Source organism: Manis pentadactyla, chromosome 3, assembly GCF_030020395.1.
Source record: "Manis pentadactyla isolate mManPen7 chromosome 3, mManPen7.hap1, whole genome shotgun sequence".
Taxonomy (NCBI): Eukaryota; Metazoa; Chordata; class Mammalia; order Pholidota; family Manidae; genus Manis; species Manis pentadactyla.
Window position 1 is genome coordinate 4,210,292 of NC_080021.1, and position 26,066 is coordinate 4,236,357.

At 64.0% G+C, this 26,066-nt stretch overlaps 1 protein-coding gene across 6 annotated transcripts in view; it reads left to right on the forward strand.

Moving 5' to 3' along the window:
* ADGRB1 (adhesion G protein-coupled receptor B1) overlaps nucleotides 1–26,066 on the forward strand; it is a 79,612-nt gene that overhangs the window by 47,467 nt on the left and 6,079 nt on the right. For 4 of the 6 annotated variants that reach the window (XR_008996098.1, XM_057497675.1, XM_057497674.1 and 1 more), the window contains 10 exons: nucleotides 3,741–3,882; nucleotides 9,694–9,797; nucleotides 11,846–11,948; nucleotides 12,601–12,751; nucleotides 13,246–13,315; nucleotides 14,678–14,744; nucleotides 16,853–16,938; nucleotides 18,721–18,816; nucleotides 22,147–22,318; nucleotides 25,159–25,254. Coding sequence is in view for 5 of the 6 variants with exons in the window: in XM_057497675.1 (XP_057353658.1) it covers nucleotides 3,741–3,882; nucleotides 9,694–9,797; nucleotides 11,846–11,948; nucleotides 12,601–12,751; nucleotides 13,246–13,315; nucleotides 14,678–14,744; nucleotides 16,853–16,938; nucleotides 18,721–18,816; nucleotides 22,147–22,318; nucleotides 25,159–25,254 (1,087 nt within the window). In the remaining variant the exon portion in view is untranslated. The remainder of the gene's footprint in view (nucleotides 1–3,740; nucleotides 3,883–9,693; nucleotides 9,798–11,845; nucleotides 11,949–12,600; nucleotides 12,752–13,245; nucleotides 13,316–14,677; nucleotides 14,745–16,852; nucleotides 16,939–18,720; nucleotides 18,817–22,146; nucleotides 22,319–25,158; nucleotides 25,255–26,066) is intronic. The other 2 variants (XM_057497677.1, XM_057497678.1) reach the window with 1 other exon arrangement.

The following is a 26,066-nucleotide window of genomic DNA, read 5'->3' on the forward strand; positions in this document are numbered from 1 at the left end:
GAGGGGGTGACTGCCTGTGTTGCAGAGATGGGGACAGCTGTCCCCTGAAGCAGGATGGATTGTGGTCTGATGTGGGGAAGAACTTCCAGACGTGTGGGTTTAAGAGGTTGCATCCCAGAGGCTTTATTAAAGAGGGAAGGCTGAGAATTTCCTGACCTTGTCTGGTCAGGTGTGCCTGAGAGGCAGGTGAGTGCCCTCGGGTCAGGACCACCCACCCACCTGCTGTGCTCCAGGCCAGCCTGTTGCTGATGTCCTCCAATGTGGAAGGCTCTGCTCACCACACAGGAAACCAACATGGACCAATTTTTTTCCTGGTTTTGGGCGGGGCCTTGAGAAGGCCACCCTACTGTCTGGTCTGGGTCCCAGGTTACCCTTTAGGGTCCTTGTCAGATCTGTTCTGCTGTGGTTCAGATGTTTAGGCCCAGAGGGAGGTCAGACAGATGTGAGCTGGAATCCCAGCCCTCCTGTGTCTGGCTGTATGGCCTGGGGCAGACTAGCTACCTCTGAGCCTGTTTTTATATCCACAGCTGAGCTGAGGTTATTGCCAAGGTCATATGATACAGTGCACAGGCACGGGAGGGGCAAGGAGAGGGTCTGTCTCTGTGCTGAATGTATGTCAGAGAGCTGAGCATGCCCCCGAATATGGCCTGCTAAGCATGGCACTGGGCCTGCTGGAGCCAGGGGACATGGAGTGGGAGAGCCCAAGACTAGAGAACTGCACCGCGGTCCTGCAGGGTCCACGTGAGCCGCAGCACCAGCTCCAGGTGCAGGCAGCTTCCCAAGTGACAGCAGCCGCCTACCTGCTGGGCTCCCAGCCCGACCAGCTCATCTCCAGACCTGGACTGGGGGCTTCCTCGTGCCCCCCATGGCCTGAGGTCACAGGGCCAGGCTCTGGCCAGACCCCTTAGCAGAGTGGGCAGTAGCCTCTTGCTTTCCCATCCTCTGGGAGGCTGATAAGCTAATTAGTGTCCGTTGCAAGAGCCGTGCAGAACCAGCCACTGGCCTGAGCTGGCATTTTCCCAGGAGGCTGCCAGCAGCTGTCGGCCTGGCGCCCTGCAGACCCGCCAACACTGGCTGGGAACCTGCCAGGCTGCTGGTCCCAGCCAGCCTGGCTGCCCTCACACGCGGCCTCAGGGTGCCACCCTCTCCAGGTGCCCCCAGCAGCCCTCAGGCAGGCAGGAGAGCTGGGCTCCGGGTTCCCCTCTGCTCATAGGAGGAGAGTAAGGCAGTGCCCATGCTGGATCCCGAGAAGCAGAGCTGGGATTTGAACCCAGGACTGACTGGCCAGAGTCCTGCCCTGAAGAACAGCCACATGGCCAACATCGTGGACAAGCCAGTCGCTAGGGAGAGCTGCCGTGTCTCCAGATGGGAGCGGCCCCGGGGACGCTGTCCTGGAGGACCCTGATTCGGTTTCTTCTGGCCTGCGTTGGCTTGCCTGGCTCGCTGTCCAGTCGGCAACTTGTGCTTCCAGGGTCACAGCCACACGCAGACCCAGGCTTGAGGACAGGGCATTCCCAGTGGTACGGAAGGAGGGGTGGGGTCGGGGGTGGGGGTCAGCCAGGGCTCAGCGCTCTGGGCCCCGTCCTGTGGTGCTGGCCTTTATAAACCTCTGGCTGGCAGGGCGGACCAGGCTGGCCCTGGGGTCATCAGGAGCCCCAGGACTGTCAGGGCTCCGCACTCCCGTCCCAGTCCTTCTGTCACCCAGGTTGGGTGGCTCCATGGTTACCTACCTGCTCCATGGTTTCTGGCTCCGTGGTTACCAGGTCTTCTTTCTCCTGAGGAAGGAAGGGGAGGGGGGGACTCCGCTGGGGTCTTAATAAGCTTTGACTTTGCTCTACTTTGTGCCCGGGCTGCAGGACCTGCAGGGTGGCAGGCCAGGAGCTGGGACCACAAGGGCAGCCCGGCCCCAGCCTCCGTCCCAGGGGCTGGGGTCACTGCTGTGTCCTCCGCCCTGGCACTGCCTGGGCTTTGCCGTGCTCTGTGATGGGCACGCCTCAGCTCCTCCCAGGTCAACAGAGGTTCAGATGGGCTGAGGCCAGAAGGCTTCGGCAGAGGTGCCCCCAGAACCTGAGAGGCTGATGCTCCAGGGCCCCTCCATGACTGATGCCTACTAATGCATTCCCATTTTATGGAAGGTCCCTAAAAAAGTGGATGCATTTTGAGCCCCCCAAACCCTGGCCCCTATGGGCTCAGAGGACAGTGCCCATGAGGACATTGCCCCCCTTTACTGCATTTCTTAGATGAGCAGACAGGCAGGAGGAGAGGGTCTTCTGGGACCAGAGAGCCCTGGTGCATCCCACAAAGTCTGGGGCTGGCTCCTGGGACTCATCTTGCCACCCTTGGAACTCAGTTTTCCTCCTCTGTAAAATGGGGGCAGGTCCTTCACCATCAGTAGAATCAAGAGAAAAGCAGATGTGAGGGCCTCCAGCCTGGCCCAGAGTGTGTCCCTTCCCCTCACCCCTGGGCCTGAAGGTCAGACAGGAGACTGAGTAACACCTCCAGTTCAACAGGCGCTGCTCCGGGGCTCTCAGTACCTGCAGCTGGCAGTCCTAAACGTTTCCAAAGACGCTGACATAACATGTAGCACTGTGCTGGGCACCTAATGGGTGTCCACCACTTCATCCTCTGGGCAGTCCCACTCCCCATTTCAGAGAGGAGGAAGTTGAAGCTAGGGGGAGGGTAACTCCCCAAGGTGACGGCTGAGGGGTGGCCAAGGCTGGTTGCTCGCAGACGCTGAGCAGAGCGGAGTTCTCCAGGTGTGTGTGCAGGTCAGTGCTCCTCTGGGGAGGAGGCTGGCAGGGTGCAGCTCAGCCCCAGCGTGCGGTGGACATGGGGTGGGATGGGGAGGTGAGCTGAACGGCGGGCCCCTTGCAGCCCCCTAGTTCTTGGGCTGGGAGCAGAGACCTGGAAATTTCCCCCTCAAGGCAGGTGCTGGTCGGAATTACTTGGGGGGGGGCCCTGGGTTCAGAAGGAGCTGTGGCTCCTGAACTGCAGTTTCAGTTTGGCCTCTTGAGGCAGACTGGAGACCACCACCCACCCCAGGCCCCAAATCCCCAGCTTGCAGGCTGCACTCCATGGGCACCTTCTGCAGGCCAAGCCACAGCAGGCTGAGAGAAGGCAGGCCTAGCCCGGGGCCAGGTGTGCGTGGCTGTACCCTCCCAAGTTCCTGGACATGTGGGTTGGCCTTGGTGGGTGGGGGGCTTAGCTCAGGAACCACTGGTTAGCAGAGCGCTGAGACCCTGACAAGTCCTGCAGTGGGGGTGGAAGGGAAGCAGTCATGGGCCCGGGATGGCAGGAGAGCCCTGGGTCGGACCCCGTGGGGGCCTTTCTGGCTGCTTCCCCTCTGCCAGGAGAAAGCTGTTTCTGCCCCAGTTGGCGAGCCAGGCCCCGGGGAGGCGGCTGTGGAGGGCGGGGCCGTCCCAAGGGCGCCGGCGCCCGCCCAGGGGTACTGTCGAGGCCACCGGCTCCGGGGCGCCCCTCCCTCCGCCCGCGGCGCGGCGGGGGCGGCGCTCCGGGCTCGGGGCCAGCCCGGCGCCCCGCGGTCCCGCCGGCCCGCGCTCCCGCGAGCCGCTCTCCCGTGGTTCCGCGGCGCGGCCATGGGGCGCGGGGCTCCCGGGGCCGGCGGCGGGGCGGGCGCGCGGCGGCGGGCGCAGGTGCGGGCGCGGGCCGGCGGGGACGGGCCCCGGGCGCCGGCCGGCCGCCGCTCACGCCGCCCTGTCCCCCGTGTGTCCCGCCCCCAGGCCCTCCTCCCCCGCGCCCCCGCAGCTCGGGCCCTGGTCGTGGCGCGGCTGCCGCACGGTGCCCCTCGACGCCCTCCGGACGCGCTGCCTCTGTGACCGGCTCTCCACCTTCGCCATCTTAGCCCAGCTCAGCGCCGACGCGGTGAGACCCCGGCCGGGACGCGGCGGCGGCGGCGGCGGCGGCGGGCGGCGGGGGCGCGCGGGGGGCTGCGGCGGGACGTCGCCTCCGGTCCGCGGGGAGGGCACGCAGGAGCAGGGCGGCCTTCGCTGCCCCGTGGCCCGGCGGGCAGGGCCCCTGACCCTGGAGAGGGGGGTGGCAGCCAAGGGGGTGGCAGAGTGGAGTTGGAGACCGGCCGGGCCCCCCAGTGGCTGATGGGGAGCCTCCCCACTCTCCTTGAGGGCCTGGGACCCTGGAGGGAGCCGGCGCTTTCGGGAGCCAGGCAGGCTGGATCCTGAGGCTCTCTGGGCCCCGGGGAGGGCTTGGCCTGGCAGGCTGCCCTCAGCTGGTGGCAGGGTCCGTGACTGCCAGGGGAAGGGAGGGGAAGGAGCTGCCACCTTCCTGAGACCCTTCCCCACCCACCCAGGTGGACTGTGGTCTTTGGCGGCAGCTGTGTCCCTGCCTAGGGATCCTGGGATGGCCGAGGGTGCTGGGCCCAGGCCAGATCCACAGCCCTCCCCGGGAAGGCCCCATCATCTCAGGGGCCTCCTTTTTGTTCCTGTGATTCTTGTGGGGGCCGCCAGTTTCTATGGTGACAGCATCTGGGGCCAGCTTGCTGGCTGGAGCACTGGGTGGGCCTGGTCCACTGGGACTTGGGGCTGTCTTGCCCAGGGCCAAGCTGCACTCCCTGGCCTCCCCATCCCCAGCCAGGTCACTGGCCCCCCAAGGGGGGAGGGAGTGGGGCTCCTTGCTCACAAGCCCCTTGCCCCAGGCTTGGTATGGAAGGGTCACAGAGAGGGGGCACAAACGGGGGGGGGCCCTGCTGTCCTCCTGTGTTTTGGGCTGCCGGCCCCCATCAACACAGCTCTCCCCTCCCAGAACCCTTGACTCGGTGTGGCAGACGTTCCGCACCCCTCTAAGGACGTTCTGCCCACCCCACTTTGTCATGTGGGTCAGGGTAGAGAATGCAGTGCTGTCAACCAGGGTCCCCCACGTGGTCAGAGCTGGGCAGGACCTTAGAGGTCACAGCCACTAAACCTTTATATTGACAGGCAGAGAACCGGAGGCCAGGATGTGGGGCTTGCTCAGGGTCTGGAGTTGAGTTTGGCTGGATGGGGATCTGTGCTCTGAGCCCTGATCCTGGTACACCCCCGCCAGCAGGCTGTCTCTATGATGGGACTGCTGTTCTCGGGGGAAAGGGCCCTGAAGGCAACAGCCAGGTCCATCCTGGGGGCTGCCTAGAAGAGGTGGCTTTCTGCATAGATGGTGATTGATACTAAAGCAGCAGGTTCCCACCGTACAGGCGAGCAGCCGCCTGTGCTGGGGCCTCTCGGGTCTCCTGCAAGGCCAGAGCAGGCAGGACAGGCCCAGCCTTGTGTCCTAGGCAGCTGCTCCTCCTCTTGTGTGTGAGGAGGACTGGGGGCAGGGGAGGGTTCTGGAGTAGGCTACATGCCCCTTATCTCCTCTCAGCCTAGGGTCTGGTCCATAGGAGACCCCAGTTGGTCAAATCTTGGAACGCAGACTTGCCCCTCATACACAGTGACGCTAGACTGGCCTTCAGACCCTCTGAGCCTCAGTCTCCTCTCCAGTGCCACTCACAGGGCCATGAGCAGTACCCCAACTGATGGGGCTGTCCTGTCCCAGGGCCTGGGGTGCCCTGCAGTGTCACACACAGGAAGGCAGCATCCCCATTGGGGACTGAGCTGCAGGGAGGGCCTGGCCCTGAGAACATGTCCAGTGGGGAGAGCGGGGAGGCTGGTGCTGGTGGAACTCTGGGGGTGAGGGGCTTGACACCCACCGAGGGGGCCTTTCTGGGAATTGCTGACCCGCCCTGGGCCCCTCTGAGAATGGCAGATGGAGGTCACTGTCCTGGGGTCTTGGTCCATGAAGGGTCTGAGGCTTTGTTGGGCAGGGGATCAGCAGCTGAAGGCAGGGGGCCCTTCTGTCACCATTACCCACCATGGCAGTGTGCACAAAGGTGGGTGCGGCTAGCAGGTTGGGGCACCCTGTCCCCATGTCCCAGGAGAGGCAACTGAGGCTGGGGGCTCACAGCAGCCACCAAGTCACTCCCTGGTGAGAGGCAGAAGGCAGATTTATGGGCTGTCGTGAGCCTCCATTTCCTCATCTGGGAGATGGCATAGTAGCCAGCTCTGCCTGGTTCCGTGACCCCTCAGGACATGGGCAGGAGCTCAGAGCAAGAGTGGGGGAAGGAACTGGGGTGGGCTCAGTCCCCTGCCACCTGCCATTGGTCTCATCGCTGCCCGCCTTTCCTTTCCTGCCAGCTCTGGCCCCAGGGAAGGGGGACCAATGAGGGAGGGACAGAGAGTGAAGGTGAGGCCACTGTCACGCAGCCCTCACACTGTGCTGACCCTGTTAGTGCCTGCCCCAGGCCCAGTGGCTGCGAGGTCGGATGGAGACAGGCCTGGGCAGGCTGGAGGGAGGAAGGGCGCTCTGGGAGCATAGCAACAGCCTCCTTCCCTCCTGGGGGTGGTTCGGAGCCATGCACGAGGAGGAGGCTTGGAGCCGGGCCCTGAGAAGTGAGTGAGCTTAGTGGGGAGGGTGCAACAGGCAAGAAGCAGTGGAGACAGGGTGGGGCCAGGAGGGCAGGGCAGGGGTGCAGCGGGGTGGGGCTTCATCCCAGGCAGTGGGAGCTGGGAGGCTGGGAGGCTGGGAGGTGAGGGAGTGGTGGTGGGGTTAGGGTCCCAGAGGGAAGCCCACAGGAGTTGGGGAGAATAGCCCAGTGGCAGGTAAGTGGTGGCAGAGGTGAGCTGGACTGGGCATGGGGAGGGATGGGGGCAGCTTCATCCCACCCCACTTGGCCTGGGTGGGCATCCGCATCTGAGCAGGGGGAAGCTGGGCATCCTGGGATAGGGAGGGGCCTCAAGGGACTGCAGCCCAGAGCAAGGGCTGGAGATGGCAGAGCTGGGGTGCTGTGGTCACACCCTGTGAGCCAGGGAAGGATGAGATCCCGGGTGGGGTGTGGAGCCATGGGGGCAAGACCCTGATGCCCCCACCCCGGGCCCGGCGTGCGGCCAAGGCATCAGATCCCAGCTCTGCCACTGTGGGCCTGTGACACCAGAAGGCCGAGTAACAGCTTTGATCACACCGGACAGGGGGCAGTGCCACCCGCCCCAGAGCGGCCATGGGACTAAACTGGCTGAGCCGTGGGTGGCCCTCCACACAGCCTGGTGTGCGGTCAGCAGTCTGTGAGCACGTGTGGTGAAGGTGTTCGTGATGTGCCCAAAGCAGGGTCAGCCTGTGATGAGGTCAGGGTCAGCCTGTGACCAGGGTCAGCCTGTGACCAGGGCCAGGGCTCAGGGTGTGCCCAGGTCAAATGTGGCCTATGTTGGGGTCAGAGCTTATTCGTGTGGGCAGTTGGGAGCCGTGGGTAGAGCCGTGACAGGACAAAGATGGTGCCGTAGGAGTGAAATCAGTGTTCAGGGCATGTAAGATGCATAGAGGATTTGAGAGAAGCTCAGAAGTAAGGGGTTCACATAGTTGAAATGGACGATAACTGTGTCATCCAAAAACAAGAACAATCCTGGGTTGAGGAAGTGGCCCCTCAGATAGTCTTGAGACAAGAGGCTGGATAGAGAGACGGGCTGGTTCAGATAATGTTCAGTGAGGCCTCTGTGAGGTGGTAACATCTAGGCTGAGGGAGGAGCCAGGTGTGGAGGTCAGGGGAAGGGCAGTGGGCAGAGCAGCCAGCATGTGCCAAGGCCCTGGGGCGTTCTTGAACCTGGCTAGGCCGCCATCTCTGGCAGGAGGCCCGCCTGTTCTGCCTGCTCTCTGTATGGGAGGGGCCAGCCCTCTCCCGTGGTCTCCAGTCTAGCTCTCCCAGCAAGACGAGGTCCCACCACCCCTGCCCACCCATCTGTCATCTGTCCTCTCCACATAGTGTCAGAACCTGCAGGCCGGGGCTGGCAGGAGTGACGGTTGAGCCAGGTGCAGAGGAGGAGGGAGCAGGTAGGGAGGTGGCTGCCAGGCCTAATGAGGGCAGATGGAGGCAGATGGCCATGGAGGTCAGGGCCGGAGCCAGCCACAGAGCAGGTGTGAGCCACTTACTTGGACGCCTGTGACTTGCACAGTTAGCTGGGGCCCCGAGGCTACCCAGTAGTTCAGGGCTGCTGGCCAGGCCCAGAGCCCCCTTCCCTGTGGTCCTGTTGGAAACAAGTTTGGTTGGAGTCGCACTGTGAGCCATGCCTCCAGGGACCACAGACTGCCTGGGTGTCCTTGGATGGCTTTTTCGATTTTCTGGGAGCCTGCCTTCCTGCTCTCCATTCATCCATCCAGTCACAGTGCCCAGCGGTGTGCCAGGCCTGGCCCGAGGGGCCCATGAGCGTGAGGACAGTGGGCTGCAGGCTCACACAGCAGCGGGCACTGGGCCAGAGCCTGGGGGGCAGGAGGTCATGCCCCCAGGGGGCAGAGGGCAGTCCAGGCCACAGGAGCAACGTGCGCATGGATGGAGACCAGTGTGGTGGGCCCTCTAGCCATCAGCCATCAAGGTCGGGGGCAGATGCCCCAACCAGGAGCTCCAGGTCTTTAGGCACCTGAGGATGGCAGGAGGCCCCGTCTGAAGGCTAGAGGTATGGGCAGGCTTCGGGAGCTATGGGGGCAGAGTCTTGCCTGGCAGCATGCCAGGCTTAGGGGCCGAGGGGGCTCTGAGGGGTGTCAGCCAAGTCATGCTTGGAGCAGGGGCTGGAACGTGTCTGTTTTCGGGTGGGGAGCCTATAAGAAAGACACCTGGCCCAGCCACGCTCTCCCGCTCAGCTCCCGGACTCATGTCCTCCCTCGCGCTGGAGGCAGCACGCTGAGGAGGCTGTGTAGCTGCTTCTCGCCAGCCCTGTGCATGGTCTGTGGGTTCTGGGCACAGTGGGGCCTTGCCATTCTTCTATGAGTACATGTTGTCTGCCTGACATGGGCTGGCGTGGCCTGGCCACTGGGCCTGCCGCAGGGACTGGGTCACATAGTCACATGGGTGAGCACGTGGATGCATTCTCAAAGACCAGCCAGGTACCCAGGGCTGCACTGGGCTAATGGTGAGCACAGCGGGACCCAGGTCCCTCTGAGAGGGGACAGCTGAGGTCACAATGGCCAGAGGCAGCACTGAGCATGTGGCAGCTAGGTGCAAAGGCCCTGAGGGGGGCAGGACAGTGGCCAGTGGTGAGGGCAGCGTGTCCGGGTGGGGCTGGAAGGTGCAGGGCCTTGCCCAGTGGCAAGGGCAGAGGACAGCCCAGTGGAGGCATGGTGATATACGCAGTCCGTGCAGGGCCTGGTGGAGCAGGAGGGGTGGTGAGGGAAAGAGGGCAGACCGTGGGCTGTTGGGTGTGTGTAGGACAGGCAGGGTCTGCTGGGACCCAGGCTTTAGTGGGGGGCAGGTTGGGGGTTCGGTTACGTGCTGCTGGAGCTGTGGGGCGTTCCAGAACCACGGAGCCTGGAAGATCTGCCCATGGTGGGGCGCTGGGCCTGGTGCCTCCGGGACCCCACCTGTGACATGGGGCCCAGGCGTGGGAGTTTGTGAAATGATGGAGGCATGATGGAGGCAAAGGCTTTATCACCCTCACCCTCAGCAAGAGACGAGACCCCCTCCCAGGGGACAGCCCAGACGGAAGGTGCGGGGGGGGGGGGGCGGTCAGGGAGCGTGCTGGGCTGCCAGGCAGTCGGGCTTCACGGGGGCACTGGGGGAAGGGAAACGCTCTGCCTGGGTGTTTCCCCAGACTCAGACCCACACAGAGGGACCTTGGGGCCGCCCATGTCCACCCAGTCCCTCACTCTGCCTCCCCCGTGCTCCCCCAGAACATGGAGAAGGCGGCCGTGCCGTCGGTGACACTCATCGTGGGCTGTGGCGTGTCCTCCTCCACCCTGCTGATGCTCATCATCGTCTATGTCTCCGTGTGGAGGTGGGGCCTATGGGCATGGGCGGGCGGGCACTGGGCAGGGGGCCAGTGGTTCTGGAAAGGGGTAGCCGGGGTCAGGTCCATCCGTTCTCCTTCAAAAGCAGCCACAGTGCACGAGCAGCCCAGAGGCTGCTTCCTCCGTGCCTTCCCAGGCAACAGCCCCACCCCGCTCCCAGTGCCCTCCCGGCTGGACAACAGTACCCCCACCTCTCCACCTCTGCCCGCTGCCTGACTGCTGCTGTGATCTGGGGCATGTGCACATGCCAGGGTGGGCCAACCGTGCTCTCCTCTCCTGCCTTGTGCTGTGCCCACACGGTGCCATGCCCACACTGCCTCGCACAGAAGGCACCAGCCCTGCTTTCTTCTGCCTTCTGCATGAGCTCCCTGTGGGTGCCACCTTGAGCCCACTCCCCAGCTGAGGACCCTGCCCTTTCACCACCAGGGTCCCATGCCCCAGAGTTTCCCCTCTGTCCTGTCACCTGGGCATACAAGGCCACTGCCTTCTCTGAGCCCAACCTCTGCCTGCTCCCCTGCCCTCCCCTCCCCCAAGCCACTCACCACAGGACCCCTATGCCCCCTGGGTGTTGTTTGTCTGGTGCCAGCCCATGGGGCTGGGCCCTGGGCAATGTGGGAGCAGAAGGCATGCAGCGAGGACTCAAATCCGAGCTGGTCACCAGCCCTGGCAGGTTCGGGGGTGGGGTGATGAGGGTGTGCACACGTGTGGGCCTATGTCAGGCCCAGGTGGCCACAGGTGTGTGTAAGTGTGAGTGCGAGCAAGCATGTGCTAATGGAGTGGGTCCCCTCTCCCTGCCCCCACAGCCCCACTTTGAGCCCCACTGGGCAGAGGCTTGGGACAGGAAGGGTAAAGGCGGGTACCCCGTGCCCCACGCCCAACTGAGACTCCCAGAGTGCCGCTCCATCGGCCGCAGAACTGATGTGGCCTGGGGGCCCATGAGGAGAGGGCACGTGGCCAGTGGAGAGAGGTGGCTCTGGGTTCTGGTGCCCCTCCTGTGTCTTGCCCAAGGATGATGCACCCATCCATCCATCCACCAGGGCGCTTTCCACAGGGCCCCCATCAGACCACCTGCCCTGACTCCCCAGGGGCTTGCTGGGCCCACTGGCCCAGCCCCTTCCCTGAGACCTCTGGGGAAAGGGGCTTTGGACAGCCCCTCCCACTCTGCCATGCTGCAGTTCTGGGGTTTCAGCTTCCAAAGGGCCTTCTTCCTAAGCCTGGCTGGCCATCACTGCCCCTGTGATGGTAGTCAGGACCCCATCCCGATGGCTCCCAGAGGAAGTGGAGACCCACAGAGGGAGCCTGACCCGCCCAAGGTCGCACACTCCATCAGGCCACATCTTAGCCCCCAGGGCTCAACCCTGTGCCCTCTGCTGTCCACCTGCCTGGATCTCAGCCACTAGGGGATGCTGGGGACACTGTGCTGGGAAACTAGGAGCACAGGCAGTGATGCCTGAAGCCCCTGCAACCTGTCCCTTTCATCTCAGCCAGAGCCTGAGCAGCAGGTGCTATCACCCCACCCCTTTTCGTGGATGGGGAGACCAAGGCACAGAGGGGTTGGGTCACTTGCCTAGGGTTACACAGCTGAGATGTGACTGGGCCACTGGAGGCATGGGATCTGCAGCCCTGACTCAAAACCACTTTGCCTTCTTGCCTCAAAGTCAAGATCAGATAGGGTGGGTGGGGCTGGTGGGGCTGGGGTGAAAGCCAGGAGCGGACAGTGAGAGCCTTGCAATGAGCTGTGTCCCAAGGGTGGAGGGAGGGAGAGGGTCATGCACAACAAGAAGCATTTCTAAGGATGGACCGTCCCCAGCAGGAAGGGTAGCTCCCCAGGGCCCTCCCAGCACCTGCTTATGTGCTAGAATTTGGTATGTGGTGGTGGTGGTCATGATGGTGGTGGTGGAGGTGGTGGTGAGGGTGGTGGAAACTGTCTTCAGGGAGCAGGTGGCACCTGGTCTTGATGCCACCACAACAGCCCAGGTCTTGGGAAGATGGGGCCCCGCTGGGCACTGAGCAGGGCCTCTCACCTCCCTCACAGGTACATCCGCTCAGAGCGCTCTGTCATCCTCATCAACTTCTGCCTGTCCATCATCTCCTCCAATGCACTCATCCTCATTGGACAGACCCAGACTCGCAATAAGGTAGGTGGCCTCCACCGTCTTCCTGGCATACATGTCCCAGCATCCCTGGTGGGTCGGGTGGGGTGCTGGCAGTGATGTCAACAGCCCACAGCAGGGGCTGGACCCCAGGATCCCTGGGAAGCTTAGAGAGAAGGTGCAAGGGCCATGTCCCTCCTCTGGCCACGGCTGCCATGTTTCTCAGGCCTGAGGGGGCCTGTCACTGGCCAGGACGTGGGCACTTGGTGTCTGGAGTCTCTGGCTGGACTGGCACGTTGAGGGGAGCCAGCTCAAGTGCCCTGGCCCTGGCCCACTGTGGGGCACCAGGGTCTGTGGGGTGTTATCTGGGCCTTGCCATTTGAGCTTAGGGGTGAGTTGCCTTCTCTGGGCCTCGGCTTTACCACCTACCAAATGGGGGGTGCCAACCGGGCATTTGAGTGAGCTCCTGCCAGCACTAGCTGTGTCTCTGAGTGGGTGAGGAAGGTGGAGAGGTGGGGCCGGCTGTCCTTGGCAGTTGGTGGGCAGGTCACACAAGCACCCAGTGGGGTGCCTAGATGTCAGGGTCGTGCACCCGGTGACCCTGGGGTGGCTTCCTGCCTGGGGATCCGACCAGGGCCACTCACCCGGGCGGGCGTGGGCTGGGTGAGCGAGGGCCTGCCCACCCCCGACCCCCCAGGTGGTGTGCACGCTGGTGGCCGCCTTCCTGCACTTCTTCTTCCTGTCATCCTTCTGCTGGGTGCTTACCGAGGCCTGGCAGTCCTACATGGCCGTGACAGGCCGCCTCCGGAGCCGCCTCATCCGAAAGCGCTTCCTCTGCCTGGGCTGGGGTGAGCCGGGGCAGGTGGGCGGCGGGCCCCCCTGCTCTGCCCCGTCCTGGCCCCGCTGCTTGGCCGCCCCCCCCAACACCCGCCGTCCTCTGGGCTCCAAGGCGCTTTCCCTCCCAGGCCTTTGCCCCTCCGTCGGGTTGCCAGATAGAATGCTGATGCCAAGTTGTGTGTGAACTCCAGATGATGGTGTATGTTCCATTCAGTATTTGGGGCATACAGTTTAAAATGTTTCCTTTTTCACATGAAACTCCAGTGACTGGCTGTGCTGTGTTTACTGCTGGCCTGGCAGCCCTGCCCCCCGTTCTGTGGGTCCTCATGCTTGTCCTCCCGTCGTCCCTCTTCTCACATGCTCTGCGTCCTCCTCTGCCCAGGGCTTCAAAGGCATGTTTTGCCTCCCTGGCCCCTGGCCCTGCCAGCAGTGCTGGAAGGAGGCTGAGAGCCGACCAGGGCTCAGACAGTGGGGGACCAACACCCTTCTCTCTGTCCCTCCCTAGGGCTCCCTGCACTGGTCGTGGCCATTTCCGTGGGATTCACCAAGGCCAGAGGGTACAGCACCATGAACTAGTGAGTCAGGGTGGGGTGGGGATGTGGCGGAGGCCATGCGGCTCCCCCAGACCCTCCCAGCACTCGAGAAGGTGACGGCTGGCTGGGCACCTGTCTTGCAGATGAGAAAGCGGAGGCAGGAGAGGGTGGGGGCCCAGGAGATGGAGGCTGGGCTCCTCCGGCAGCCTCCTTCCTCCCATCAACCACCTCTTCCCTGGCCTTGGGCCAGTGGGATGGAGAGAAATGGGGCCTGGGCCCATCGGAGCCACCCACATTCCCCTTAGGTAGCCTTGGGCAGGTTCGATAGCCTCGGTGTCCCCATATGCATGATAGGGCTCCACCCTGTACGAGTCTGATAAGAAGGAGTGTGTATGGAGGGTGGGGTGGGCAGGTTGGGGCCCATTTCATGGATGAAGTCACTGAGGCCCTGAAGGGCAGCTGGCCAGGTCCCAGTGCTTTGAATGCCAAGCCAGGAAGCCTGGGGTTATCCTGGGGGCAGTGTGGCTTTCCATGGGGCAGGAGAGGAGCCGAGGCCTGGAGAAGCCTGTGACCACAGGGGCGGGGAAAAAACGGGGGCCAGAGCCAGGAGGAAGACCTGATATGGGCTGTGTAGGCTTGGCTCATGGTGACCCCCAGGGAGACAGGGTGTGGCTGGACCCTGGGGTAATGCCCATGCGATGGTGGGGCCCGGTTACTGGAAGCCCCCGGGGGTGGGCGGTGGGTCAGTGCTGGGAGGGATAAATGAATGCCAGCCCCAGAGCTGAGAGGAAGGAACACCCAGCCTGCTGGGGTCAGTGGTGGATCGGAAGTGGGGTTCTGAAGGATGAAGAGGAGTTGCTTAACAGACAGTGTGGATAGAACACTCAAGGCGGAGGAAAAGCACATGAAGAACACAGAGTGTCCTCACTGGGCTCGAGGCTCCTGTGGCCACCATGGGCGGTGTCCAGAAGGTTCAGGGACCTGTGGGTCTGGTGAGCAAGTGTGGGGGTGAGGTGCCCAGGATGTGGGGCCTGGGTCGGGTAGGCAGGCAGAGGGCCAGGCCGAGGACCCAGCCTGACATTTGGCATCATGTCAGGGGGAAGATCTGTGTGTGGGACTAGGGAGGGTCCAGGAGCCTGGGGGACAGTGAGGGCACCTTCGTCTGGCTGCCTGGACTTCTGCTGTGTGTGCTCCAAGCAGGTGCACCCCGCGCTCTGGGCCACGCCCCACCTGTAAACCAGGGGTGGCAGTGCCACCTGGGGCTCCTGAGGGTCCAGAAGTAGGAATGAGTGTGTGGCATCCACACGCATGCTGGACGCCCGCCCACCTGAGGCGCTGGTGGCGCCCCCTCCGTAGTGGGGGGTGCTCGTGCCTGGCCGCTAACCAGCCTGTCTCCCTCCCCAGCTGCTGGCTGTCCCTGGAGGGGGGACTGCTGTACGCCTTCGTGGGACCTGCCGCCGCCGTGGTGCTGGTACTGACCCTCCCACCCCCTGAGCTGGGCCTTGGGCTGCACCTGCTGCCCCTCGGGGCTGCCCTGGTCACCAGAGGGTGGGTGGAGCCCATGGTCCCGCACCCTGCCCTTGGCGTGCATGGGTGCTGAGGCTGGGCTGGAGGAGTGGCCTTTTATTTCTATGAGCACAGCTTGCCTGATCAGCGGGCACCAGCTGTGTACCAGCCAGGAGATCCATGTAGGTCTGCTGAGTGATGGACTGGGTGGATGGGACAGGTGGACACAGGCTTGACCAGGCAGCGGGGTGTGGGCAGGTGGAGGGAGACAGGCCAGGGTTTCTCCCTGGAAGGGCCCAGGCTGCAGGCTCCTGAGTAGGAGGCACGGTTTCCCATGTGCCTTTGGTAAGGGATGCAAGATGGCCCTGTGTGGCACCCAAGGTCATTTTCCTGGATTGTGGATGAGGGGAAGGCTGGGGCTCTGCTCTGAGCCTGCCCCTCGAGCCAGGCTGCTCCCTCTCCAGCCCCTGGGTATCCAGGCTTCTGCTGCTGCAGGGCTGCGCCACCTTGTCACTGGCGTGCCCAGGCTCACACACAGGCTGCAGGTGGCAGAGAAAAGTGCCACCGTGTACCAGGGGAGACTGAGCTCAGGAACCAGCTGGGACCTGGGGGCCAGCGATGGCAGCGTCTGTGCACAGCCCCTCCCCAGCTCTCAGCCTGGCTGAGAAGCCCAGGGCTGCTTTATTCCTGGGAGGCGCCGGCAGTGGAGGCCTGTGTGCCAGGCTCATCAGTGCTGGCCAGCCCACCATTTTAGTGACTGTGCCTGGGGGTCTGGGGGCTCCTGCAGGTCACACGGGGTGACCGCAGGTCAAGGCTGAGCAGAGAGTCTGCCCTCCTGCCTGGCCCGGCTCCTGACCTTGACAGAAAACGAGGTCACCTCACCCCAGGCAGACCTCCTGACGTTCTGGCCTGGAGCCTCCCAGCCCCGGGGCAGAAGGCAGGGCCCCAGGCCTTTGCTGGGTGCGGAGCCGGAACTGCCTGAGGCTGTGGCACTGTGGGTAGTCAGCCTCCCTGGACCTCTGGGCCCAGGGGCCCAGGGACCCCGAACTGCAGGAACATGGCCAGGGCTGGGCTGTGCACCTCGTCAGGTGCATTTCTGCAGATTGGGGGCCCGGGGAAGGGGGAAGGGCATTCAGGGGAGCCCCGCTCCCAGCAGAGTAGGCAGGGAGAGGGGAAGCCCCAGGGCCTCTGGCTGCAAGGCGCCCTGGGGAAATAGCAGACGACACAAACCTTAACCCCAAGAGGCACTTCCTGGGGAGCAGGAGGCCAGTGGAGGGTCAGGAAAGGCCGGTGGGTGAGGCAGCCTGAGGTAAGGTCGAAGGGCTCCCAGGGCAGAGAGCGAAGGAGCAGAGCCGGGACGGGGGGCTGTCCTGACATGGCCCTCACCCTCAGGTGGGCCCCAGCCAGGACAGAGGAGCCTGGCCCGAAGAGCTGGGCGCCGCAGCTCAGCTGCACAGGGCACCTGTGCTCCCTCCTGCGTGAGCTGTGCACGCTCCTGGCAGCACATTGTAGCCAGCCGGCTCACACCCTGGAGTGCTCAGCCCCACTCTGGGCAGGGACAGCTGGCCCTCCCCCTAACCTGACCTCTGACCTCTGGGCAGATGGAATCCCCAGCTTCACAAACTGTTCCGACCCCCCTGGGGTTGGTCAGTAGGCTTCTGGGCTGTACAGCACAACCCACCCTGGGGTGTCTGCCCTGAGGGCCCACCCTGTCCAGCCTGCAGGGAGAGGCCCTGGGTCACCCTCTGAGCCAGCCACGTTGGCCTGGCCCCCTCCTTAGGTCCACCCCACGGGGCAGGGCTCCAGATCCCAGGGAAGCAGGTCTGGTGGGAGGCTGGGGCTGCAGCACCCAGCCCTGTGGAGCGGGGTGGGGGGGCTTTGGGACATAGGGAACCCCGCCTGACTGCTAGGGCTCTGGAGGGGGGCGGTAGGGTGAAGGGGGCGAGAGCCCGCCCCTCTTCCCTGGAGACCCACCTCCCGGCCTGGGCATGGGGTGCACAGCATCCATGCTGAGGGCTGGGGGCGCCGAGGCCAGACGTGGAGCCCCACACCCTGCTCCTCTCGGCCCTGCAGGTGAACATGGTCATCGGGATCCTGGTGTTCAACAAGCTGGTCTCCAAGGACGGCATCACAGACAAGAAGCTGAAGGAGCGGGCAGGGTAGGGCCGGGTGCCACAGCAGCTCCCCCGCCTGGCGTCGAAAGACCCAGAGCCCACCCACCCCGAGCCCCTGGCACAGGTGGGGGACTGAGGCACAGGTTCTGCATAGGCTCACAGCCCGCCCCGCCTTGTCTGTGCCTCAGTTTCTCTATCTGGCCCACGACAGGGCAGGGCCCCTGTAAGATCCTCATAAACAGTGACACTGATGGCTTTTGAAAAGCCGCCTCCGCGGGGCTCACCCTGATAGAGGGAAGGCGCCCCTGCCATGCCTCTGTCCCCGCCACAGTGCTGAGTGACCCTGAGCAGGGAGGTGGCATGCTGGCCCTCGTCCTTCACTGCAGGGAGGAGAGTGCAGGGGACGGGCCGTCCCTCCTGCCAGGGGACTGGAGCCCAGAGAGGGCCGTGCTGGCTACAGGCACCCAGCACTGTGGGTGACGTCCAGCAGCGGGAGGAGGCTGCCTGGAGTGGTGCCGCCCTCTGGCCTCCCAGGGAACGGGTGCCCCCGGGTTAAGGGCGGAGCCACCAGCTGGCTGGGACGGACCCCTCTGTCGTGCCACAGCCCTCTGAGCCCCCCTCACCGTGCCCCTGCCTGCTGCTCTGTCTGCCTGCGCCCTGGCTGGTGTCTGTGCGGGGTCTCCCCTGCACCTCCCCTGTATCAGTCTTGTTCCATCTGTCTCTCTGTCTCTGTTTCTCATCTCTCTCCCTCTCCCTTCTCTTCCTGCTCCTCCTCCCTATGCCAGTGGACAGAATCTTTAGGAGACCCTTCCCTGGGGTCCCTGGTGGTCTCTGGTCCTGGTTAGAAACCTGCTAGGCTGCCTTGGGGGAGGCCTGTGACCCTGGAGGGTCCCCAGTGGCTGAGAGCCTCCCTCCCTCGGCCTCATTCCCAGTCTGAGGTGGGGACTGACAGCCTCGTCCCAGCCCATTCCTGGTACACACTGTCACCCACACATGCTCCTGGGACAGCGGTCACAGCAGAAGGCCCAGACCACACACCAAGCCGCTATAGTGCTGTGCACACTGCACACTTGCCTGGCCAGGCCCTGTTTTCTTCCTAGGATAATCCTTGAGGCCACTACTGTTGTTTGTTCCCATTTTACAGCTGAGCAGACTGGGGTTTGGGCAGGGTGAGGGCTGGTGGAGCAGGATCCGAGCTGGGTCACGCGGATGCTAGAGCGCAGCATGTCCACGCGGCCACCTCCTCATCGGTAGGGCCCCTGCCCGTGTGCACAGGTGCCACGGCTCAGGCACTGACACCCAGGCTGGCCTATGTGGCTGTGCACAGAGCCCTGCTCCCCGACAGGCAGGAGGCACCCCGGCCATGCTCTGTGCCTGCTCACACACACGCACGCACAGGGCCCATGGGAGAGCTCTGCCCAGGTAGCTCACCGATGCCCAGTCCAGGTGAGCGGATGCCACCCTGGTGGGGACAGTGCGTGGTCAGAGCAGCGATGGGGGACGGAGAATGGCGGCCTTGCTCCCGGGTTCTGCTTTGCGTGCATGTGCCAGCTGCACAGGACACACGCCGGGTTCTGGGTGCACCAGGCGGAAAGCTGCCCCAAGGACCCCGGCCCTTCAGGGCCTCGACCCACCCGCGCTTTGCTCAGGACCCTGCCCACCACCAGGGCCCCCCAGGGGCCATCCTCACCTGCCCTCCCAGGCACCCCCAGAGAGGCTGGGCCGCACAGCCGTCTGTTGGTCTGGCCCCTTTATTTTGCCCCCCACCAAACTGGTGTCCCCTAGGCCAGTGTCAGCCCCTTTTCAGCCTTTGCATTTCACTTGCAGCCAGCTGCCCCAGGCCCCCCTCGGGCGCGCCCTCACGTGTGCCGAGTGTGGAGCCCTCTCTGCAGCCGCCGCCTCTGAAGCCACCAGTAATGCCATGTTAGTGCCTCCCGTCGCCCGCGCCCGCCCGGCCCGCCCCCAGGCTCTGCCCGCCTCTGAGTTACATTTGTTTGTTTTAACCTTCTTCTGTCATTGCTGTCATCTCTGCCGTCCACTCTGAGGTTCCGAGGCAGCTCCGCCTGGCCTCCCCATGCCCTGGCCGCCTCATCTCCTGCCTGCCCTGCCCCACCCCGGCCCTGCCAGGCTCCCTCTTCTATCCTGTAGGGCCTCTTGGCACCAGGAACACAGGGCAGGGGTCCCCACGGGCATGTGGGCCTGGTCAGCGTGGGACATGGTCAGCCAGGGGCCATCACCAGTGTGTGGTAGTGCCGGAGTGTAGGCCAGCACTCCGTGCGCCAGTGTGTGTGTGTGTGTGTGTGTGTGCGCGCACGCACGCACATGTGCACAGGTGCAGGCATATGGGTGGGTGTGCATAGTGTGTGTGAGACTGCGTGTGTAAGCATGTGGGAGTAAGTCTTCACACACGAACATGTGTGTGCATGCTGGTGGAAGTCATTTGAGTGTTTGAACGTGTGTGTGAGAGGCAGTCATGGCCGTGGACACAGGCCAGCAGGCTCAGGGCAGCTGACTTGTCTGCTGACTGGGCAGTCACCAAGGGCCGGGAGTCAGGCAGGGACTGTGTGGGCCTGAGGTCTGGGGCAGAGGGTGAGTCCGGAGGGCCCTGGGCCCCGCTGCCCTGAGAGGGTCTGGGTTGTCTTGTCCCCAGCCCCACGTGTCCCCACCTCCTGTGTTCGCTACCCGAGCCAGGCCCAAGGGCCCAGGATTTTAAGAGCCCTGTGGACAGGGCTCTCTTGGCAGTAGGAAGCAGCTGAGCTAAGGCACACATGAGTTCAGGGGCAAGGATTGTCTGGCTGAGCCAGAGCCCTCTGGATGGCGGGCAGGTTCAAGGCACACGCGGCTGCTCCTCCGTGCCAGGCCCCAGCGCTGGCGGGTGCACCCCGGAGCACAGCGCTCTCCGGGCCTCAGCACTGCCCTTTCTTTGTTCCTCACGCCAGCCTCTGTGGGTAGGCACCACCTCACCTGCCCTGAGACGCGGGGCTGTACCAGAGCCTGTCACGAGAGCCTTGGGGCGTCACTGAGATCAGGCAGCAAGTTGGAACCAGTGACCCTGGCCACCCCTGGCCACACTCAAAGCCCCCCTTGGGGGCACCTAGCTTTCCAGAGGGGGCGGATGGTGGGACTGCCCATGCTCCGCTCCCCTACCTGGCTCCTCTTCTCCTGCTGATTGCACCTGGACCTGCCGGGCTGCCCCACAAGGCTCTGCAGAAACGTTTTCAGAAGCTGCAGGGGCTGGGCTGTGGGAATTCAAGTAATTTATGGGTCCCCCAGCCCCAGCCATCTGCCAGCCGGCAGAGTCATCGGGCTGTAAATGTCAGGCCTCAGGCCCAAGGGAAGATGACTCACAGCAGGATGACCTGTTTGGTAGGGAGGCTCTGCCTCTCCTGCTCAGAACGTGGGGCAGGGGTGGCCAGGGGGTCCAGCCAAAGAAGGTCAGCTTTGGAAGGGAGGAGAGAGACTCAGCCCCATCTGCCATGGTGGAGAAAGTGAGGCCCAGGAAGGAACAAGGGATGGCTTGCAGGCGTTTGGATGCTTGTGGCGGGCCCACCTTCTCAGGCCACCCCCGTCCCCGGAGGGGGACAAGTGGGCATGGAGGGAGGCAGCACGGTCATCCGTCCATAGTGAACAAAGACTGCAGGTGGCGCTACCCGGCCTCTTCTTACTGCCAAGGGCCGGTGGGACCCTGGAAGCGGGGCCAGGAGAGGGGTCTTCGAGGCCTAGTTCTAGTGCCCATGCTGTGCCTACAGAGGAGGTGTGGGGGCTTCAAGGTGACCAGGCAGGTGGCCAGAGAGCCGTCCAGGGAGCTGGGGAAGGCCTTGGGTGGGGACAGGGCCAGGACCTCTGTCCTAGAGAAGAATGGGGCTGGGATGGGAGGCCCAGGTCCTCAAGATGGGCCCGGGAGGAGGTGGTGCAATAGGAGAGGAGGCAGGCTTACCTCTGTGCCCGGACACCAAGAGGAGTCTAGAGGTGAGGATGGAGAAGTCCCTTGGGGCTGGGCCTTGGGCAGGCCGGAGAGAGTGGAGGGGCAGGGCCTGCAGTGTGGGGAGCTCCTGCCCCCCACCCCAGCCAAGGCCCTTTTGGTTTGGGGGTCCTTGTCCAGGCTTCTCTCCCACCAGCCCTGTGACCCCACTTCTTCCTGGTGGTCCCGGCCCCTGCTCTGTATGCCCCCACCCCACCTCCTGCAGTTCTGCCCCCGCCACCTCATCCCTGTGACAGGCTGACCGGGGGGTGGAGGGAGCGAGTGGGCTTGATGCCAGCCCCCACCCCTAGGGCCGGTGACAGGGACGTGAACAGCCCCTCTGAGCCCCTGCAGGCAGTCATCTGCCCATGGGGCAGAGTCCCAAGAGTTGATGCAGTGGTGAGGCTGAGGTTGGGCACATTTCCCGGGCACCTGCTGGGTACCAGCGGTCCTTTCCCCACAATGGCCCCTTGAGGTGGCATAGTGACCCCACTGTACAGACCAGGAGGTGGGCTTAGAACAGGCTCCAGTGCAGCCAGCAGGGGTGCAGGGTGGTGTCGGGCGCAGCCTGCCGAGGGCTCTCCTGCGGGGCTCCCTGGAGGAGGGGCCGGGGGCTGGGGAGCAGAAGCAAGCCCCTCTGGGGATGTGGGGGGCCGAGCAGGGCCTGCCAGAGGAGGGAGCTGCTGGGGGTCTCTGCTGGTCTGTCTGTCTTGCCGCCTTATTCCGGAGTCTCGGCTCCTCCCCCTCTCTCCCTGTCTCTGTCTCTCTCTCTCTGTCCAGAGCTCAGAGGCCTGGCCAGCGTCCCCTGCCCCATGACCATCCTGTGGCTCGTGCCCTAGCCTCCTGGCTGGCGGCCTGAGGGCCCCGGGAGCTGGACCGAGCCAGGACCTCCCTGCCCAGCTCTGCCCCTCCGCCCGGGTGCCTCCCCTCCCAGACCTCAGGGGCCTGGCTCTCCCAGAGTTCCCTGCCTCCGGAGTCCCCAGCTCCCCTGGGAGCCCTGGACTTGGGGAGGGGTTGCTGGCAGAACCCCGTTCCCCAGGAGAGAAGCAGTGGGGCTGGTAGGGGAGAGGGTCTCTACAGAGGGTGGGGGAGAGGTCAGAGAGCCCTGGGGAAGGGCGAGGAGGCAGCCCGGGGGGTGGAAGGCCCAGCAGGGCCCCAGGCGGGAGGGTGGCTGGCCCGGCCCCAAGCGGGGAGACGGGCTGAGGCTGGTTCGGCCTGGGTGCCCGGTCCACGAGCGGGGCACGGGCCGCAGGGCCCAGGGCCGCCCTGACGCCGCCGCCCGCCGCCCGCAGGGCCTCGCTGTGGAGCTCCTGTGTGGTCCTGCCACTGCTGGCCCTGACCTGGATGTCGGCTGTGCTTGCTGTCACCGACCGCCGCTCGGCCCTCTTCCAGATCCTCTTCGCCGTCTTTGACTCACTGGAGGGCTTCGTCATAGTGATGGTGCACTGCATCCTGCGGAGAGAGGTGGGCGGCGGCCCCCACGCCCGCGCTGCTGTGAGGGGGGCTCGGCCAGCCCGCAGCGGGGCTGCCGGGAACAGTCGCTTATTAATAGAACAGCCTCCCACTGGGGTGGGCCCTGCGCCCCGCGGGGATGGGGTGGGGAGCTCAGCCCTGGGGCTGCAGGAACCAGACCACCAGAGGCATGAGCAGCCGTCAGGACCACTGGGACTGCTGGGGTCTCCTGGGCCCCCCCAGGAGGCAGCAAGTGGAAGTCCTCACCGAACTATGTCCCGACAGCCACTGGTTGGTGGCCACAGTTAAGGTGCTGTGCCCCAACCGTACCTTAGAGGGGTCTGAAATGTGAAAAACGTGTGTGCCGATCGGATGGAAGAGGTGCCTACGTCAAGGTCGGACGGTGGGCTGCTCGGTGTTGGCACCAGGACATCAGCGAGGCCGCAGGCAGGCGTGGTGGGCAGACGTGTGGGATCCGCATCTCCTGGAATCTCCTAGAAAGGTGGCAAGGGGAGTTTTGAAGCACACAGGTTCGAAAGGATAAAGGACACCGGACAGGAAGCCTCAGCAGGAGCTTGAGCGTGGGGAGCAGGACCACGAAGCCGGGCGGCAGCTGCTTCACACCACTGGGGCCCGGAGAGCTTCCGGACGCGGGGCCAGCAGGGCCTCTGGGCACCGAGAGAAGGTCTGGGGCGGACAACTGGTTAGCTGTCTGCTCAGGCCGAGGCTCCACCGCCTCCTCCATGGCCCAGCTTGACCTCCCCCACCTAAAGCTTCACCATCCAAGGGTGTGGGCCCTGGGCCTTGGCACAGGGGGCACCCTACCTGACTGAAGATGGGGACACCACGCTGAAACAGGGATGGGTGGACCACGTGCTGACCTTGTCCACGTGTCAGCTGAAGCCCAGATCTCAGACCTGGGGGATGGACTCCCCTTGCCAGGGGCTCTGGCCACAGGACGAGGCAGGAGGAGGGTGCCCCGAGGTTTCTGGCTTGGAGATGCCCCCCCAGTTGCTCCCACTGCCAGGCTCTAAGGTGGCACTCTGGCCCTCACCGGCCAGCTTCTGGGAAACAAGAAGGGCAGGCTATGAAAGAGGAACATCCCGCCAACGGAACCAGAGGCTGAGGGCCCAGCCCCGGGAACAGGCGCTGAACGGGGGCCGGAGGCCGTGTCCCATGCAGTGTGGGGGGGGATGAGAAACATCAAAGCCACTGGAAGGTGGATTCTGAAGGACTGCCTAAGTGACAGGGGGACACAGTGAGGGGGACACAGCAACGACAGGCCGCCAGGACAGAGGGCAGGAATGCCCAGAGCACAGGGGGCCTGCTCTGTGGAAGGTTCAGGCCCCCCTGAGGACACCCAAGAAACTGGGATGTGGAGATGGGGCAGAGCAGGTGCTAAGTGTTCCGTGGAGGCAGGACACGCAGGTCACACTTCCCAGTCCGCCCCACTGTGGGCTGCCGTGTGTGAGGTCTGTGCCCCTGCCAGGCCCATGCTGGTGCTTCCATGGGAGGCAGGCAGAGGCCATGCCAGGCAGCCCTGGCCAGCTCCGCGGGATGGGACATGCTGACGGGTTGGCGAGTAAGGTGGTCGTCTGCACCACTGGAGCCTGGGTCTCTGGGGGAGCAGGTGGAGTGAGGCCAGCCATCCTGGAGGCGGGGACAGGAGGCACTATGGAGGTCCTCACTCCTCTTCATGTGAGTGGAGAAAGCGCCTTCCCATTTGCCATCTCCTGGATGGGGTCGCATCCACTGGGTACACATAGGTGCTCAGCAAATGCTTGCCAGGCTCGTCAGTGAGTGAAGGATGGAAGGGAGGCACCCCTGCAGGGGAGGTACAGGGGGCTGCTCTGGAGACTGGCTCCAGGCCAGCAAGACCCTGGCCTTGCTTCTGGTGGCTGTGGTCACAATGCACTGGACTCCAGGTCCTCACAGCAGTACAATCTCAGCAGCTGGGGTGAGTGGGGGCAGGTCCACAGGTCCATGGTGAGTCTGTCTGGGAGTGAGGAACCCCCAGCATGGCCTTCTCCCAGCACTCACCACCTGCACTCAGGTCACCTCCTCCAGGGAGCCCTCTGTACTTTCACAGCCCCCCCATCTCATTTACTGCCTCTGCACATGGTGTCTCCTGAAGAGTCAGCTCCGTGAGGGCAGCACACTGCCCCCTACTGCCCCCTGCTCTCAGAGCAGTGCTGTCAGCAGCAGGTGAAGATGCCAGCCATTGCTTCTTGCTCACACTGACCAACGATGTCGCTGGATAAGCAGGTCTCCTCCTCTAGTGACGAATCCCTAGTGACAAGCTCTATGCTGGCTGCATGGGTGTCCCCCTCACATGAAGCCATCGAGACTGCCTTTCTGAAGAGTCTGTGGATGTAGTGGGTGAAATCTCCTTTGATGGAGCACGCTGCTCTTAGTGATATGGGCCTCATCCTGCCTCATGGCACCCGCCCCCTCCCAGACACACTCCCATCCGAGGGCCCCTGCAGGTGCCCGGGCAGGGTGGCCCCGAGGGAGTGAGGGCCAGACCCTCAGCTTGCCCCCGACAGTCAGGGCGCAGTGTGTGGTGACTCAGGATGGGTCCCAGCCCCAGGTACCCCTCAGACAGATGCTGGGTTCTCATTGACAGGCTGGCCAAGAGGGCCTGCAGCACAATCTCAGGGGACCCAGAGCTCCACATTTTGAGTATTTGCATCACAAAGGACATAAAAGGAAGCTCAGGGAGGAGGGGAGGCTTGGCCCTGGCACTGGCTGCCCCACACAGAGACACCACCCTGTGGTCCTTCCCCTCTCCTTCCCAGCATCGCTCTGGGGCTCAGTCTGCGCCGCTGACCACCTCTGCTCTACCCTCCCAGGTCCAGGATGCCGTGAAGTGCCGCGTGGTGGACCGCCAGGAGGAGGGCAACGGGGACTCGGGGGGCTCCTTCCAGAATGGCCACGCCCAGCTCATGGTAGGGCTCAGGGCTCAGTGCCCCCACCAGGCTGCTCTGGTCCTCACCCTGGTCAGAGCTGCTCTGGGTGCCTGCAGCCCAGTTTGAGGTTGGGGAAACTGAGGCTCGACAAGGTGAAATCCCTGGTCCGGAGTTTATGGGCAGGCAGGGCCAAGCTGATGAGTCTGGGCAGGGCTAGCATCCACATGCCCGTTCACAGTACCAGTTAGTGGCCTTGTGCTGGGTGGCACCCTCTGAGTCCCAGCCCTTGCCTCAGCCCCGCCCTGCCCTCCTTCCACCTCCCAGGTCCCTTCATTGCCCTCCATCTCAGCCAGGAATGGAACTCGATTCTCCCGTTCCACCTGCAGGGACTGGGGCCCCAGCCTATCTGTTCACTCGCACCCTGCCATGGTCTGTCCTCAGCCAGGTCCCCTCAGGACCTGACTTCTGGTCCTTCAGCACCACACACATTGTCAGACCCCAGGCACTGCACACCCACCCACTCCTGCTGCCCCCTGTGCAGGTGTCTGCTGAGTTTCAGCCTCTTCCGGGAAGCCCTCCCTGACCCCTTGGGCTGCCTGTTCAGGTCCTCACAGTGCCCTGGGTGAATTCTCGCTGTCAGAGAGCCTGGCGGCCAGAGGTGCTCATTCAGTCTTTGGGGTGCCCAGTCACTGCATGGTGGTTGTGCGGGTCCCAGGCAGGGTGTTAGCAGATGCCCAGGGAGGCTGCTGGTGTCCTCAGGAGCATGGACCCCCTGACACTGCTGCTGGCCTGACCTCTACCCTCAGACTGTGGTCTCCCCCAACCCAACCTCTGTGTTTGCAGAGAAGGAA